General features: G+C 37.7%; 1 protein-coding gene across 1 annotated transcript in view; it reads right to left on the reverse strand.

Annotated features, from left to right (window-relative positions):
• The window catches only part of MTMR7 (myotubularin related protein 7), a 71,286-nt gene that overhangs the window by 44,050 nt on the left and 10,017 nt on the right, over positions 1 to 17,219 (reverse strand). Inside the window, exons 2-3 of the mRNA XM_037524716.1 lie at positions 5,100 to 5,222; positions 3,756 to 3,918 (exon numbers count right to left, since the gene is read on the reverse strand). Of these exons, the coding sequence (XP_037380613.1) occupies positions 3,756 to 3,918; positions 5,100 to 5,222 (286 nt within the window). The remainder of the gene's footprint in view (positions 1 to 3,755; positions 3,919 to 5,099; positions 5,223 to 17,219) is intronic.

Here is a 17,219-nt window from a genome sequence, read left to right on the forward strand (position 1 = left end):
GGATAATTTCACATCCTACTTCCTAGAGAAGATACATGCTACCAAGCAGAAACTCTTTCAACTTAGAATTACTTATCCTGCTAATGGTCCTATTTCTGTACAGAACCTCTGTTCTTTCCCTCCCATAATAAAGGAAAGGGTGTTCATTCCACCAAATAAGAGAGCTATGGGTAAAACAAAACAATTCAAGAAGAAAGAAAAATAACTCAGTTTGTTGCTCAGGTATCAGGCTAATGGTTATGAAAACAGATTATTTAGGAAAAAGATTATGGGGAAAGTCCCTTTCATTATAAACTTAACAGGGAAAAACAAAATATAATTTATTTTGAAAGTCAAAAGTACTTTTAAAAATAAAAAGAAACATAACACTATGTAAAGCCTGAATAATACAATTACATTATTGCTAGCCTTACGTAAATTTTTAAAAATCAAAAGGAAAAACACACATGAGTCAGAATTAGCAGAATGTAAAGGGTGAGTAAGGGAAAGAAAGTACAGGAACAGTCATCAAAAAGACACAGAAATGGGGGGGGGGTTTAAAACCAAAAGTAACAATAAAAATCGAGATTTCTCCAAACACTCTGCCAAATTAAAATAAAATCATTTGAAAACCTATTTAAAGAAGGGTAAGAAGATAAGATAGCTATTACTGGATTTTGCATATTTAAAATAAAAATAATGAGATTTTTGCCTTCTATTTTTAACACAAGTGCTTGAATTAAATATTAGGCTTCGGGAAGCTAATACTTAGTGGTAAAGGGCTGCTGAATTCCAAGATCAGTATCATTAAATGTAATTACTGCTGTAAAACTTGTTTAAGCAGCAGTGACAGGCAAGGATGGTAAAAAATTAAGTAAATGAAACTACATCGACCATTAGATAATTAAAATCATTATACATAGCAGAGGAATTGGAGACTAAGAATGAAATGGAAGAAAAAAAACCTGTATTTTAGGGAAAAATGGGAAAATAAACAAATAAAATGGTTTATATGTTAGATGGTCTACAAGCACCACAGAGGACAGAATAACTGATACAAAAATAAATAGCAAGAAGCAAATCAGAGGGAGGAGAAAAAGAAATAACATGGGAAAAATGGAAGCCCTGTGAAAATTATGGGTCTTTTATTTATTTTTTTTTTTAATTTTTTTTTAAAGATTATTTATTTATTTATACAAGCACTGGGTATAGTCAGAAGCGCGGGAGGGTGAGAGAATTCACCAGAGCCAGAGCGGGGAGCAGAGCAGGCAGAAGGACCGAAGTACACTGCTGAGGGGAGCAGCGGGCGGCAGGAGAGGTCTGCGTGCCATGTGGGACCCTCCTCCAGTGGCCGGGGAGCAGCTGGGGATCGAACCGGCGCCGCAGAGGCTGCAGGCAGCTTCGCAACCCAGCGGTCAACTGCTGCGCCACTGGGGAGGCCCAATTATGGGTCTTTTAATCAGAAAAAAAATTATATCCTTATTAGAACATTGGCTCTACAGGGCTAACTTTTTTCTCATTCAGCCATTATTTTATTTTAACCTAAATTATTTCTTCACTAGGAATTACAGAGTTTACTGAATTTGGCTACATTATTTTTTACTGGGATCTTTTATAGTCCATGACCAAATTCTTACCAATCTTAAATCATACAAAAGCAAGCCAATAAAATCTCTGCAATTTTAAAAAATAATTTTATTTACCCCTATCCCAGAAATCCTAATTCAGTAAAGAGAGAATCTGGAGAGTTTTGAAAGTTTCTCCTTCTCAGGTCTTGACTTAAACAGGCTCCCAAACATTTCTTTTGTTTAAAAAAAAAAAAAAAGAAAAGTATGTGCTCTACAGGACCTTGCATGTAGCTGACCCCATGAGGGGGGCTGAAAATATATGATTTGAGCTGGTGACAACCAGAATAACCACAGCAGCGTGTACATGGGATATCAGAATTCAAACAACACTCCCCTTAGCAACCCCCACCTACCAACACATACCCTGTTGTGCTATATGGAGAAGAGGATGTAAAGGTTCTTGGATGGTTCTGATAAGCCACCCCTATCCCTGGGAAAGATCCCTCCATCTTTCAGCACCTATATCCAGATTCAAAAGCTTGCTTCTGAGGTTGTAGACTATAATATGTCCTAATTTTAGCATTGCCTCTAACATTAAAGTATGAAACTGTTTGGGTTTTATTTCATTTTCCCACAATTATTAAAGTATAATCCTATGTTTCATGGAAGTTGGCATTTCTAATTCCACAGTGTCAAAATGATGGTGGCTTTTTCAAAATCTTCTAAGGTAATGGAATCTTAAATAGCTTTAATTTAGTAGTTGCTATGGTTTTCTCTTTTGGTGTTTGGTGACATCCAATTCCTAACTCCCCAAACTTTCTCTTTTGAGAAAGTGTATATTTTTCAAAGCAGGGAACACAGTGATTTTCCTCCCCTGGGCTCGCTGTCATCAGGGGCCAGAGGCTTCACTGCCGCTGTGATCTGCTCTGGCAGCTACTCAGCCTTTTCCCAGTTTTCTGGGCTATTCCTAAATCCCATTAATCTGGTCAGAGCACATTTATTATCCAGTACATCCATTAATCAGTGACAGAAATTGCTGGCACACAACTCTCTTGACATTCTCTGCAGCTTGCAACCTAGTGTGCATCTTCCCAGAACTTCTGTTCCAATTATAGAGCACCCTCTAAAAAGTTCAGCTGCTTTCCTGGCTAACTCTGCAGTTCTTTTTAACACACCAAGATGAAAAAGCTCGATCAGCTGCCTTGTAAAGACTATCCAATAATGACAGTTCCCTGGCATGGTTTCCATTACATGACTTTAGCTCTTAGGTGTCTGTCTGCAAATGAATTGGTCATATCATAAGAAACTGAAGACCCAACCAAATGCTTTCAAAGGTTTGTAAACAACATCTATCCTGAGTCAAAAAGCACTCAGCACAGTATAAGCACATATCCTACTTCCCTTATGAATAGTGCCATGGTTATTACTTTTACATCAATATAAAAGATCTCTTTTCACTGTATTCTCCTCAGAAACTTAGATGTTCATTTTTTAAATAAAAACACCACAGTTCACATAAGCCACACAGAGATACAAGAAATACTTCTGCAGCTATAAATCTGAAGATGAACAACGTAATAAGAATAACTGAGGGCACATATTTTTTTTCAATCAACCATTCTTCCCACAACATTAAGGAGGTTTTGTTTAGGTGACATTACATAGTCACACCCCAAACATCACCAATACTAATAAAAGTCTACTTATACCAATCTTAGGAAACACATATTACTATCAAAAAGCAGCTGAAACCAAACCTTAAAAATCCCAAGACAGAAAACATTAATAGAACAGATTGATGACAATGTTTTGCACTCGGAAAAATTTGGCCCTTTTGTCTTAGGACTCAATCCAGGATGCTCAATCACCCCAATATCAGATGGGCCTAATTTTAAGATGATTCTTCTTTTTATTTTTTACATCATTGTTCATTTTTAAACAATATTTTAAGATGATACTCTGAAACTATAACACAATATAATCCCCACCAAGATAAAAAAAAATACTAAGGATAATGCAAGAGGTTCATATGGTAAATAACTTAGGGAGACACCCTAAAAGGAAAGAACCTCTATCATTCCGATTCCCTGGTCCCATCTGAGGCTTGAGGTAACAGGCAATTTCTAAAACCCTAAGATTCTTAAGTGCTTCGCAATTCCTTGAACATGATTTGTGGGTCCATGCTCAATGCCAAGTTCCTCTGCTTACCTGGCCTTGCTAGGCGTATCAGGGAGATGTACACATCATGGCAATCTCTTTCCTGCGGTATGATGAGTTGTAACAGCTGAAAGTTCTTGCAGCGAATAAGCAGAGGGCATCCGGTAGCAGTTGTGGCCTGTTTTTCAATGGTGGAAATCTGACTGTGCAGAATCTACAATGAAAAGGTAATGTGGTTACAAGGGAAGCACAAATAACTTCTAAGAATGACAAGGAGTAGCCCAGATCTGGGTGACACAGACAGACAAGGAACCCCCCAACCTTCAGCTAGCTCAGCATCTGCGCTCAGATAGCAGGCATGGATATGTTCAGGGCAAGAACCAAGTGTCAAAATTTATCATTCTATTTTTCAATAACAACCTTCTGATATCCAGGCTAATTACATGAAGCAAACTATTCAGCATGAATTTGCACAAGTCCAGGTAAGAGAACATTTTGGTGGTTAAATGTTGAATGCACTGGAAAGCTAAAATTAAATAAGATCATGAGAAGATGGTAAAATAAACCTTGCAATCAACTCCACTGGGAATTGAAGATGGCGCCACTGGGAGGTACCACCACACTCCCAATTCCACATGGAACACTGTTGTTTTCTGAGCTGTGGGTGGTTAGGCAAGCTGCAGAAGAGACTGATTTCAAGGAAATCAAACTGAAGCCATCTTTCTGGCATTTCAGGAGGGTCTCTGCTCAATCCTCAATGGCAGCACTGCCTTCTTTCTAAGTCCTCTCCACTAAGTAGTACCTGCCACCTCCTGCTGGGAGTATCATACCGTCTACAGATCACAGAAAAGGGATAATCTATAATTCAGGGATTCTGGTTCCTGTCATCATGTAATGGGTGGATGGAGACCTAAGAAAAGTCCAGTGGCCTCATAACTAAGTAGCAGAAAGAACTGATGATGGGATTCTTCCCTAGTTTTTCTTTTTTAAATTATCAGAACAGTGGAGACAACATATTGAAATGATTGGTGGTCTGCATTACAGGATCTTATGAATAAAAAGTATTGTAAGTAAAACACTATAGATGCTGAGTCCTGCAGGCTGACATGACTGAGTGTCTACTGGACAGTGGTGGCATGAAGCACTTGCATCTCTGGCTATGGCTAGGTTTATCTTTAGTGATGTTCAAGTGATCAGTATTTAAAAAGAATGAGTAAATCAAGTACTTTTGACTAAGGATGAAAAGGGCAAAATTCACATTCCAAAATAGTCCTCGGAAGAGTCAAACACTAAAAGCCCACCTACCTCACACTGAGGAAAACAAAAAAAATCGATCATCAAACTTTTTACTTCAAACAAAGGCAAACACATATAGCCAAAAGAAACAACACCTACCCACGTTTCTTTTCTTGTATCAGGGGCATTTTCCACAAATATGACATGAGTAGCTGTCAAGTACAAGGTACCCAGGGCTGCCTTTTTAGAAGATATTCGATCTACCAAGCGGACATTTTCAACCTAGAGAAATCAGTTTGACAGAGTTACAGTAAAGCAAAAGTGCAATTCACCAAAAAAAAAAAAACAAAAAAAAAAACCCAAATGATAAGTAGGTAATCTCACATTGAACCCCAAATATAATTTTGAATATTCTCCCAATACTAAAAACCAAAACTTGTCCCCTTCAACTAATTATATCTCAGAATATGACTCTGTATACCAAAAGATCAAAATTCACCAATTAAATAATCTTAAATAGATCATAAAAGATAAACAGACTCTTTCCTTTAAGAATACCCTTTTTGTGTGTATAGGTTTGAAACAGATCAGCATTTTTAATTAATGTAATATAATTTAATTTAAGGCATGAAGTACATATACATCAAAGTTCTGAGTTTACACAATAACTGTGTGAATTGAGTTCTATTAACATATAAATAATTTATTTTCTTATGCATTCTGCAGTTGCAGAAATGGCCTCAACTCTGTTTGCTTCAATATTAGCTAGTAGGAAATACAAATGTATGCATGTGTATACATATATATATATATATATAGGAGCAAAATGTCTCTCTCTCTCTCTATATATATATATATAAAATACATATATAGGAGAAAAATGTATCAGAGAAACGTTCAGCATGTTTACAAATGAAACCTACCACATAAAGGCGCTCACGTTCATGTATAATAAAATCTCTCTAATAAATGGAATTCTCACCACTGAGCTAACATTGTGACTATCAGAAGAGATTTCTGGAAACAATTTTTATCACGTACACATCTGTTACATGCAGAGCAATTTCAAGGGTAAGCACACTGGGATCGTTCCAATGAATGTAATGGAAATGGCAAGGCAATCTCTACAGGGCAAGTGAAACTGAAGCAGTGACAACTCTCATAAGGCAGAGTCACCAAAACCACCAGATAAACATTCCAGAATTGACCACAGGATTTAGCAGAGCTACTTGTAAAGGCCAAAGATCAACTATCTACAAATAGACACTGGATCAACCCTCACCCCTCAAGTTAGGATGGCTACTTTCTTTCAAGACAGCTTAGGAACAAGTGAATGGAATTTGCTCCATTCTCTAATATAGTAATTGTGGTTCTGATACAGTTGGAAAGCCCCAGGCTCGTCAACTGTTCCAGAGAAGATTTAGAAGGACAAATAACTGATAAATATGACAAGGAGTAGGCCAGATCTCTGAGCAACACCTAATGAGAACTCCTCAGGACAACGCCGAGACAAACAGCACTCAAGTTATTCAGACCTCTGTCTCCTCTGAGCCCTCAAAACCAAACCAGCTTTCCAGGAATAGAACTTGAGAGTCCCATTCCACTGATACCCAATTTCCAGGGTTCTAATAAATGCTTATTAGATGTAATTAGATATTTAAAATATTTTTAGTCACATAATTTATTCTGGGGTGATTGCATAATTCCTGAGGCCTTGTGAATATCTACGTAAAAATACTCATTTAAAAAGTGTTCTTAATCTATCAATTTATGGTTGTAAAAAGTGTTCCTTTTGTTACATTTTTTTTTGCACATTATTTCATATGGTTATTCATCACATTGATTTTTCATAAATGACAGTACTGTTTTACTTTCTTATTGAGTGATCATTTCTTACATAATAACCATTATATAGTAAGAATAGCAGCCCATGGCCTAATTTTTATATGGGTGTTTTATAACTACCTCTTTACCAAATAATTTTATTGGTTCTAATAAACTTTTACAGAGTTTCTTAGAAGTTCTGAGTTCAACTGGAAAATGATGTTGAGCATCTTTCTCATGTGAACCCATTTTTTGGGGGTAAACATAAACACTTCACTATTGAGTTTGATATTGATTTTTCTTGTCACATTGTAGAACGGTCCTACTTCTAGTTTATAAGGAGTTTTGATTTTTTATAAATTGGGAGTGAATATATGCCTTGTACAATAAATATGTATTTAGATTAATATTTTCTTTTTTTACTTAAGTCCGATATATCATTTTTATATGACTAATCTTGGGAATCTTGAATTCCAATTTGGAATTGGTGATTGATATTTTAATATTCCTTATACTTTATCAGCTGTAATTATTTTGTTTTCATTTTCATTCTTTTGACTTCTATGCTTTTAAGAGAGATTGGAATATATGAGTCTGTGCTGGTGTTATCAGGTGAATTAATCACAGATATGATTTCATCTATTAGGGAACTTTTAGCAAATTATTTATTTGAGACAAATATAGGTACTTCTTTATATAGAAATAATTCTTGCAACTTCTTATGGGTTTATAGATCTGTTCAATGTTTTCAATTTTTAATAAGTCTCATTTTGACATTTCTTTAAAAATCACCTTATTGCTGATTTTCTAGTTGTTACATTATTTGATTTCTTATCTGTGGTTAAATCACTACCCCTTCTCTCATTCTTCATATTGTAAGTTATGCTCTTACTTTGGGGGGACTAGATAGACTAACATTTTTCAAGTAACAAGTCTTAGAATTATTAGTTTTATATATTTCATAATTTTTCACTTTTCAAATTTGTTCACTTGCACTTGTTTGTTAGTACATGACTTCACTTATTTTATTTGGGTATTTAATGTGGTTTTGTCTCTTTGTTTCTGAATTCTTGAGCTAAATAATCAGCTCATTAATTTTCATTCTCTTGTTTATTAACAAATTTTAGGTTCAATCATTTTCCTTCAAGCAAATCTTTGGCTGTATCTTATGAGTTTCGCTTGCAGCATTATCATTCTTCTTACTGTCATAAAGTCTATAAATGCAGTTTTTCTTTCTTTTTTGACCTAAGAATTTGTAGGGAGACTATTTTTCAATTATCTCATGATCAGGTTCTTTTAGTTAAGCTATTGTCACTAAACATTCTATTTTGAAGTTAACTATAAAAAATACATGAGTGTTTGGGGAGGAGAATAGCAAGGGAATATATTATTTTTTGGAACATTTCTATGTAAAAACTCATTTGCATGTGCAAATGTGCCCAGTTAAACTAAGCAAAGATCCAGAGGTGATATCACTAATATTTAAAAATGGAATGTAAATATTTTTCCAATACTTAGGACTAATCAAACAAAAGTTTATTGTAATAATCATATTGAACATAAGATAACACTTTGAGGCAATAATATTAGTACAGATTATTCCTATAGAAGGAGACTATACTACTTTGACTATTTTTAGAAAACCTCAGTAAAACAGAACACGGTAACAGATGATGGTAGAGCAGAACACTTAAAGAAATTTTTCCATGTCTTTTGTTAACTTTGGATGCTGGTATAGGAACATTATATTTCGAAATTTGGCAATAGTACCTACATGTCCCAAAGCTGTCAAAAGCAATTTTGAAGTACAGGGAGAAAAAAAGAAATAAAAAGTGAGGGAAACGGGCTTCCCCTGGTGGCACAGCAGTTGAGCACTGGGCTGCGAAGCTGCCCGCAGCCTCTGCAGCACCAGTTTGATCCCCAGCCACCGGCAAGAGTCCCACATGGCACGCAGACCTCTCCTGCCACGCCCGCTGCTCCCCTCAGCAGTGTATTTCATCAGTCTGTCTGTTCTGTTCCCCGCTCTGGCTCTGGTGAATTCTCTCACCCCCCCACACTTCTGACTGTACCCAGTGCTTGTATAAATAAATAAATAAATCTTTAATTTTAAAAAAAAGTGAGGGAAACACCAACAGCACAATTTCCCAGTTGATGACTAATGACAAAAGTGAGTAATAAATGTTAAAACTCAGTTGTCTGAGAAATTCTGTGAATATGGGTGCACCACTTAAGGACCACCTCAGGGATTACACTAAGACAGCCAGGAAGGACCTTCTTAACTATGACTCTAGAGTCAGTAAACTTGGGAAACAAAATGAAATACATCTCAAGAGTTCTGACAGTCTCTTGAAGACCCACTAATTCAATAACTTTGCCTCAGTGTTCAGCTACCTTGAATCTACCTCATCTATACATATAACAAGACATAGACAATAAGGCCTCTTTCATACTTGGAAAGATAGGACTCTTAGGAAACAACCCACTTCTCTAAACAAAGCAATTGCAATTCATTTACATGCCCCTAGGAAACATGCTTAAGACCCACTATAGATTCACATTCTGCAAACAGCAGCTCATCAATGCAAAAGACATCACATATATCATTCATTCCTGCAGGCACACTTTCCACATTCTGCTATTTTTGAAAACGGAATGCATTTTATGTCTAACTTAGTAAGAAGTCATTAGGTCATTTAGTTGACAGTGCTTTTTTCTTTCTTTGTGGTACATAAAACCTTGGTGCATCTTATAATCAATCACTATGTCCTAGATTTGCTGAAATGCTAGTCTATTTGTAGCCCTTGCTATAGAGGTGATATTTGAAACCATGAGATTGAAGACAGATGACCTAGGGAGAATACACAGAGTAAGATGGGAAAAGGTCTGAGGAAATCCAACTTTTAAACTTCTGACAGGAGAGGAAGAATCAGAAAAGCAAACTAGAAAGGAATGGCCAGTTGAGGGGTGGGGGGGAAATCAGGAGAACATGCTATGAAGGGAGAGCATGCTGAGAGGGTGGTGTAAGCGAGAGGGAGTGCTGGTGATGGATGCTGCTGGGAGAGCAAGAAAGGCAAAAGCAGGCCCCACTGGATTTAACATGGAAAACTGGGACCTTAGCAGGAGTCATCCAGGGATCAGAAGCCATAACTCAGTGACAGAGGAGTAAACTCCAGGGAGCTGAGAAAGTAAGGGGTCTACTCTACAAAAGACAGGTTGGGACTGGGCAAAAGCCACTCAAACGCCATCCCATGGCAGCAAATAGCCAAAGCATGTGAACAACTTTTCAGATGCAACTAACAAAGCAAGACATTTTAAAGGAAGAAACCTATTAGGGTTGCCACCCAGGGAGCATCTAAGTTCTGATACACAGGAAATAAAATAACTCCCAGTAGGAGAACTTTGTGAGAAATTCATTTTAAAGGATTAAGCAAAAGATGATGAAGATCATAGGGCAAGGATTTATTTAACCTGCTAATGCTGCAGTCTCCCCAATCTTAGGAAGCTTTCTCCTCTAGTTTTTAAATTGAAATATTAAAACATTGTGAGACATATACTTGATACTTAAATATTCAGAAATACAGAAGGATAAAAAGGAAATCACCCAGTACCATAATCCAAGCACAACCTCTATCAATCTTTTGGTGTATTTTAGAAAGTACTTATGCCTCATTTTAGGATTTTTTTGATTAGGTAGTAAAGTGCCAGGGGAAATAATCTCCAGGGGTGGGGAGAAAAAAATCTAATCTCAGCCTTTTGCTTTACTGAACTGTTTCTTTAGATCTGAAATGTTGAGAAATGTTGGCTATATTAACTATATTAACCACCCTGGTGGTTTGGAGAAGGGTTAAGTAATTAAGTAAATGGTGGGTTTTAATTCTGTGACTCTATCCTGGAACAGAGATCATAAATGGATGGCAGAACAATCTACAATCTGAACTAATTCAGTGTGAGAAAATTATGTCACAGGTGACTATGAAAATGCAAACCTCTATGGCAGCTGGCAGAAATTGTTGGGAGAGCTTTGGATTTCTGAAGGGAATAGAAGGAGGTACTCAAGAGAATGTTACCAATTACAGCCATAATTTGGTTTATGTAAAAATTATCAACGTAATAAAAATATATAACAAGTATTTTAAAAATACTTATACTGTGCCATACACTGTGCTATCTCATAGCACATCTGTCCTCAGTTAACCCCCACATAATCCCATGAGAGAAGTCTTTACAAAATCCCTATTTTAGTTATGTTTAGAGATCAGACAAATTTCCCCAGGTTCAGCCTAGAACCAATCTGTCTAACACCAACGCCCAGACTTATCGCACATTGAGGTTGTGGGCACCAGTGAATGCCTTTGAGGTCATTTTAGTCCTGTTATTTAAAATTAATATATTTAAGATAACTGACTAACAGTTAATATTAAGCAACACTGTATATAAAATTAGTATTTGAAAATAGAATGTTTGAAGACAAAATTATACTATAAAATTGTATTCACAATTCACAATCAGAATATTCTTTTACAACAACTTACAGACAGAAAGTCCAGGAATGGGAGACAAGAGCCCAAATGTTGGCACAAAAATGTGTTCAGGATTCTGAAAACTAAGGAGAGAGAGAGAACACCAAAGATACAAATCTGCTCCACAAAACGCCTGTGTGGAGCACTGTCTGAGAAGAACAAGAGTGAATGAGAGCGAGCTTTTGTCTATCTTCCAGAATCGTACAGATTCAACTGAAAAATCTGTGGCCCAGAAACTGGCTTTGGATTCCTATTCTCCTCTGTTGGGGTGAGATGGTTGGGGAGAGGAGGAACAAAAGGTTTCATCAACTTTTCTAGGCCAAGGCTGAAAAACGACAGTGAAAATACCAGGTCTGCCCTGGCCTTGCCAGGCCTGAAACAAGACACACTGGCCCAGGACACAAGTTGGCTTGGTCCTCCCCGTACCTCCTAGGAATCAGGACTTTGTAAATCACTGAAAAACACAGCCATACTTCAGAAATTCTCCATCGTGCCATCTTCTCATTTCGGTCTTTTTTTTTTCCAAAGATTTATTTATTTATACAAGAACTGGGGTATAGGTCAGAGGCGTGGGAAGGTGAGAGGATTCATTAGAGACAGAGCGGGTAGCAGAACAGGCAGACTGATGAAATACACTGCTGAGGGGAGCTGCTGCGTGATGTGCATTTCTCCCTGGCTGGCCAGGAATCGAACCCGTGCTGCAAAGGCTGCGGACAGCTTCACAACGCGGTGCTCAACTCATTGCGCCACTGGGGAGGCCCTCATTTCAGTCTTAATAGGCTATGAACCTTGACTTTCCACCCTGTTGAGTATTAAATTGCTGAACACTTTGGGTTTCAGAATCATCTCAGACTATCTGAGTAAAGGCACTCTGTAGGACAAGGGGTCCAAAGAACAGAGAAGAGTTACCTTTATGAAAAAGGCCAGGAGAAAAATGAATGGCCACGAGTTTCACTGGGGCCAAAGAACAAGTCCTCAACATCATATAAATTCAACTGAAGGTCACTGCCAATCACTGGGGAGAAGAGATGCAGAGGTTGTTGAACAGAGAGAAATCAAAATGTCTACAGCAGCCAAAACCTAAGACAAGTTTATGTTCTAATCTAAGAAAAGCAGCTAGATAAATAGTTTGTTGTGCTAAATTTGGTATCATGACATTTTCTAACTCTACCAACATGAAAAGAAATGTATTTTTTGTGAGTCAGGAGGTCTGGGCTCTGGTTCTAGTTCCGGCTTTAAAAATGAACTGCTGGGCAGAGGTAAAACCTCTGAGTTTTGACTTCTATAAAGAACCTGAAGGATATTTATCATCTGCCTCCAATATTGTGGCCTGCAACCTGGTACTTTATAGAGAAGTTAGAAAGCACGCAAGACCACAAGTGTGAAAATACATAGGCTAATAACTCAAGATCCATTTCTCCAGAAATGCAGCCATTCAGGAACAAGGCTGGTCAACCAAACTCTTGATGAACTAAGGAAAGGAAGCCCCAGCCTCAGCAGCAGACATTACAGCAGTCTCTGAAACGGGCCCAGGGGTTGTGCTGACCCAAAGCAGAAAGATGGACTTGCCAAAGCAAGCACAGCGCCTGTGAGCCTGGGGGCAGAGCTGCCTGGGCCTCAATGGGCTCTTGTCCCCAGTCTCCTTCCCCAACTAAGTTCTTCTTTTCCTCCTTCCTCCTTCTGGAGATTGCCTGGAAATCCAGAGCACTCAGTAAGGCTTCTGAATTACTTCTACTTCTGATAATTATCTGGTTTTATATCTAAATTAATGAAGTATCTTACTGTAGTACTTAAAATACTGCAGTTGCCTTGAACAACATCAGTTTGCATCTTTCTAGATGTCTATATTCTTAAAGCTTATCAAATTCCTTAATATAAAAATGAAAAATCAGTATGTAAAAGGTGTGTTTATCTCAGAATGCCAACCTGGTTTCTGAAAACACATTTTAAAATCTATCTAACTAGTCGTCTAACTTTTAGTCTTTAATGGTGATACCCAGCTGACACGGTGTATTGCCCAACCTGGCTTCTTAGTATTTATCCACCAATGCCCACACCACTGGTCAGAAAGTGGCTAAGGAAGACATTTGAGACTATAACAATGAAAAGCTAAGTAACGGCAGAGTCCACTTTCCTAAATTGTCCTTCTGTAATAAAAAGAACTTGTCATATGAAATGTGAAGATGCGTAACACCAAAACATGCATGAAGACTGTAATGAGAGGGCCTCCCTGATGGCGCAGGCAGTTGAGCGCAGCGTTGTGAAGCTGACTGCAGCCTCTGCAGTGCCAGTTTGATCCCCACTGGCTATGGAACAACCCACATAGCATGGCAGACCTCTCCTGTCTTGCCCGCTGCTCCCCTCAGCAGTGTATTTCAGTCATTCTGCCTGTTCTGTTCCCCACTCTGTCTCTGGTGAATCCTCTCACCCCCCCACACCTCTGGCCTGTGCCCCAGTTGTTGTATGCATAAATAAATCTTTTTTTAAAAAAAAGACCGTAATGAGAATGCATGATAGTTATTGCAGGTCTATGAATGGTGCAGTAATTCACATAGTGTTTAGGAGAGAGTAGCAAGGGTCAGGTCAGTGGCTGTAAGCAGTATTCCCACATCACCAGTATTCCCACATCATCAGGGATAACAGGTATCGACAGGGGCTGGAGAGGTTTCCTCCAGTGAACTGCATCAAAGGCAGCCAAATGGATTTGAAGATAGAAAAACAGAAGGGAATTAATCAACCCAAGTTAGTATCAGGTGATTTTTTTTAATCTGCTTAAATATTTTATTCCATAGGCCTGTACTTCACTAGCGTTGGTCAGCTGTCAGGACTGAACAACGTGAAAAGCAACATCAGTTGCTCTGAAACTGGGGACCAGAATCCTGGCCCGGGCCTCTCAAGAAGAGGGTCTCCACCCGTGAGGCACGGAAGCTCCCAGAGTGAGTGGGGAGCTGTCCTTGAGTCTCCACAGTTTGTTTGGGTAGCTGATCTTAGCTTTAGCAGTACCCACTTCCTCACATCTCCCACAGCTAACTGCTGAGGACCAGCAGTTAGGACTATTTCCCCCAAAATCCAGAACAACTTTCCAGAAAAGTTCACAGTAAAGAGGGAAGCACAACTATGGCAGGTTCCTTTCAACTTCTCCCTTGAGCATAATGGGTAACAACAATAGAGATGGTCTCCAACTTACAATAGTTTGACTTAAAATTTTCCAAATTTATAGTAGTACAAAGATAATTTGCATTCACATGTTTACTTCTGATTTTCACCCAGGCTAGCAATATGCAGTACAATATTCTCTTGTTATATGAACAACCGCAATGAGCTACCTTTTTTTATAGCTGAGTAGTATTCCATTGTGCATATATACCCCATCTTTATCCACTCATCAGTTGATGGGCACTTAGGTTGTGTCCATATCTTAGCCATTGTATGTAATGTTGCAGTGACATAGGGTTGCATAAATCTTCTTGAGTTAGTATTTTCATATTCTTTGGATAAATACCCAGAAATGGAATAGCTAGATCATAAGATATTTTTATTTTTAATTTTTTGAGGAATTTCCATGTTGTTTTGTATGATTGCACCAATTTACATCCCCCCAACAGAACACAAGGACCCACTCTGTTTTCTCCACATTTCACCTTACACTTATTTCTTGTCTTTTGACAATACCCATCCTAACAGGTATGAAATGATATCTCATTGCCATTTTGCTTTGCATTTCCTTGATATAAATGATGATGAACATCTTTTCATTTACTTGTTGGCCATCTGCAGATCTACTTTAGTGAAATGTCTATTCAGAACCTCTGCCCATTTTTCTAATTAGGTTTTTGTGGGTTTTGGAGTTAAGATGGTTGAGACAACTACCATATGATTTCACTCATATGTGGAATATAAACAAGCAAAGAAAACAAACAAGACAAAAAGAATTATTAGATACAGAAAATAATTAGTAGTTGCCATAGGAGAAAGGGGTTAGGCTGTGGGTAAAATGGGTAAAGGAGATCAATTGTGTGGTAATCGATGGGAACTGGACTTTTGATGGTGATCATTTGTACATCCAAATATCAAATTATAATGCTGTATATAAGCAGCTTATATAATGTTATAAACCAACATTACTTCAACAAAAAATTATTAAAACCCAAACCTAAAGAAAATTTCATCTCAATAAATGATCTAATTTTTCAAAAGGGGGGAAAGAGTGGAAGGGTTCATCCAGATTGTTTTGTTATACTGGTTGCATAAAAGGATATTGACAATAATTAAAGTTCCTGAAATTGTATACATGTCAGGAGAATTTCCAGTGTGTCAGCCTCCAAAATGAAAAGTTTTCTCAATTTGCCGGAGAAAATTTAAGTTCTTTTCCCAGACAAGAAAAAGGTTTTGATATACGTATTTTTATAGATTTTTGAGTGACTTACAAATCTCCAAGTAATTCACATGAACAAGGTTATGTTTTGTGACAAATGTATGCTTTGTGAAATTGCTAAAAGAATATACAAAAAAAAAAATCAATCAAGTTTCCAGTATAGATAAGGAGAGTTTTATCTAGCTTAGGTCAAAGTAAAGAGTATCATAGTGATTTCAGCTAGCTTAGACACTTATAAATGGGCAGGTTATTGAGTTGCACCCACCTACACAATTGTTAGAAGAGTAGATCTAACTAACACTTAACTAAATTTTAAAATTCCCAAAGGGGGAAAATAAAGTTAAAATAGTGACACAGACCTAGAGCAACTTAAGAAATGAGAGTGCTAGGAATTCTTGGAAAAGGCAGAGCAAAGAAAAGGAGCCCATTTTTGCTCAGGGAAAACTACAAACCAAATGACAGCAGCCAACACTCATAAATAAAAAATCAGGCACTTGAGAGTTTTACACAAGGCTCATATAATTTATTTTGGTAGGATGACCCTGGATGTGTAGGCTTAAAAGAACATGTGTTATTGAACAAGAGGACCATTTCAGGATTTATTCAAATACCACTTTAAAATAACCTCAACCCAAAATACTATTTTAAACAAGTACAAATGAGAGAAAAGTGAATTAGGATGAGAGATGTTAGGAAGAAAATTAATGAAGCACAGGTGCCAGGCCCATCATAACTTACAGAATAAATGTATGGGCTAACTTAATAAAGACTGTTGGTTAACGGGCCTCCCTGGTGGCACAAGGGATTAAGACGCAACCTATGAAGCTGTCCGCAGCCACTGCGGCAAGAGTTCGATCCCCGGCTAGGGAGCTACCCACTTGGTGCAGCAGACCTCTCCTGTCTCGCCCGCTACTCCCCTCAGCAGTGTATTTCAGTCAATCTGCTGTTCTGTTCCCCACTCTGTCTTTGGTGAATCCTCTCACCCCACACCTCTGGCCTGTACCCCAGTTCTTGTATACATAAATAAATAAATAAATCTTTAAAAAAAAGACTATTGGTTAAAAATAAATATACACTTGCAGAAGTTTGAATCTATAACCCCCAAAGCAGATACAATGATGTAAATCAATCTTACCCTGATAAACATAATTTGAAAAAAAGTAATTTTTAAAATAAAATAGTATTGAGTCAAGAATAAGACATTGCTTCAAAGCAATAAAAACTTAGGCTTATTTTATGATTTTCCTCTAAAAACATTTCTAAATTCTAAAATGCTTCAGAATTTGGCATATTTTTTGACAAAGGCACTAAAAGCAAAGGTCTAAACTATCTACTTATATAGCTCTTTGGGAACGATGGGAAAACATTTTTCCAAGGGCAAGCTGTGCCAAATGGAACTCACTGTGGTCCAAAGAGAGGAGACAGCCTGGGCACAGAGAGAACCTATACAGACCCCCCCAACCCTCTGGCAAGTATCAATGCCAGAGTTAGACTAAGGTCAGTGACAGCCCATCCCCCCAGGGCCAGGTCAGGTTCCAGCTCATTTACACATTCCCAGGC

Source organism: Talpa occidentalis, unplaced genomic scaffold (assembly GCF_014898055.3).
Source record: "Talpa occidentalis isolate TD23 unplaced genomic scaffold, MPIMG_talOcc4v2.1 talOcc4.4, whole genome shotgun sequence".
Lineage (NCBI taxonomy): Eukaryota > Metazoa > Chordata > Mammalia > Eulipotyphla > Talpidae > Talpa > Talpa occidentalis.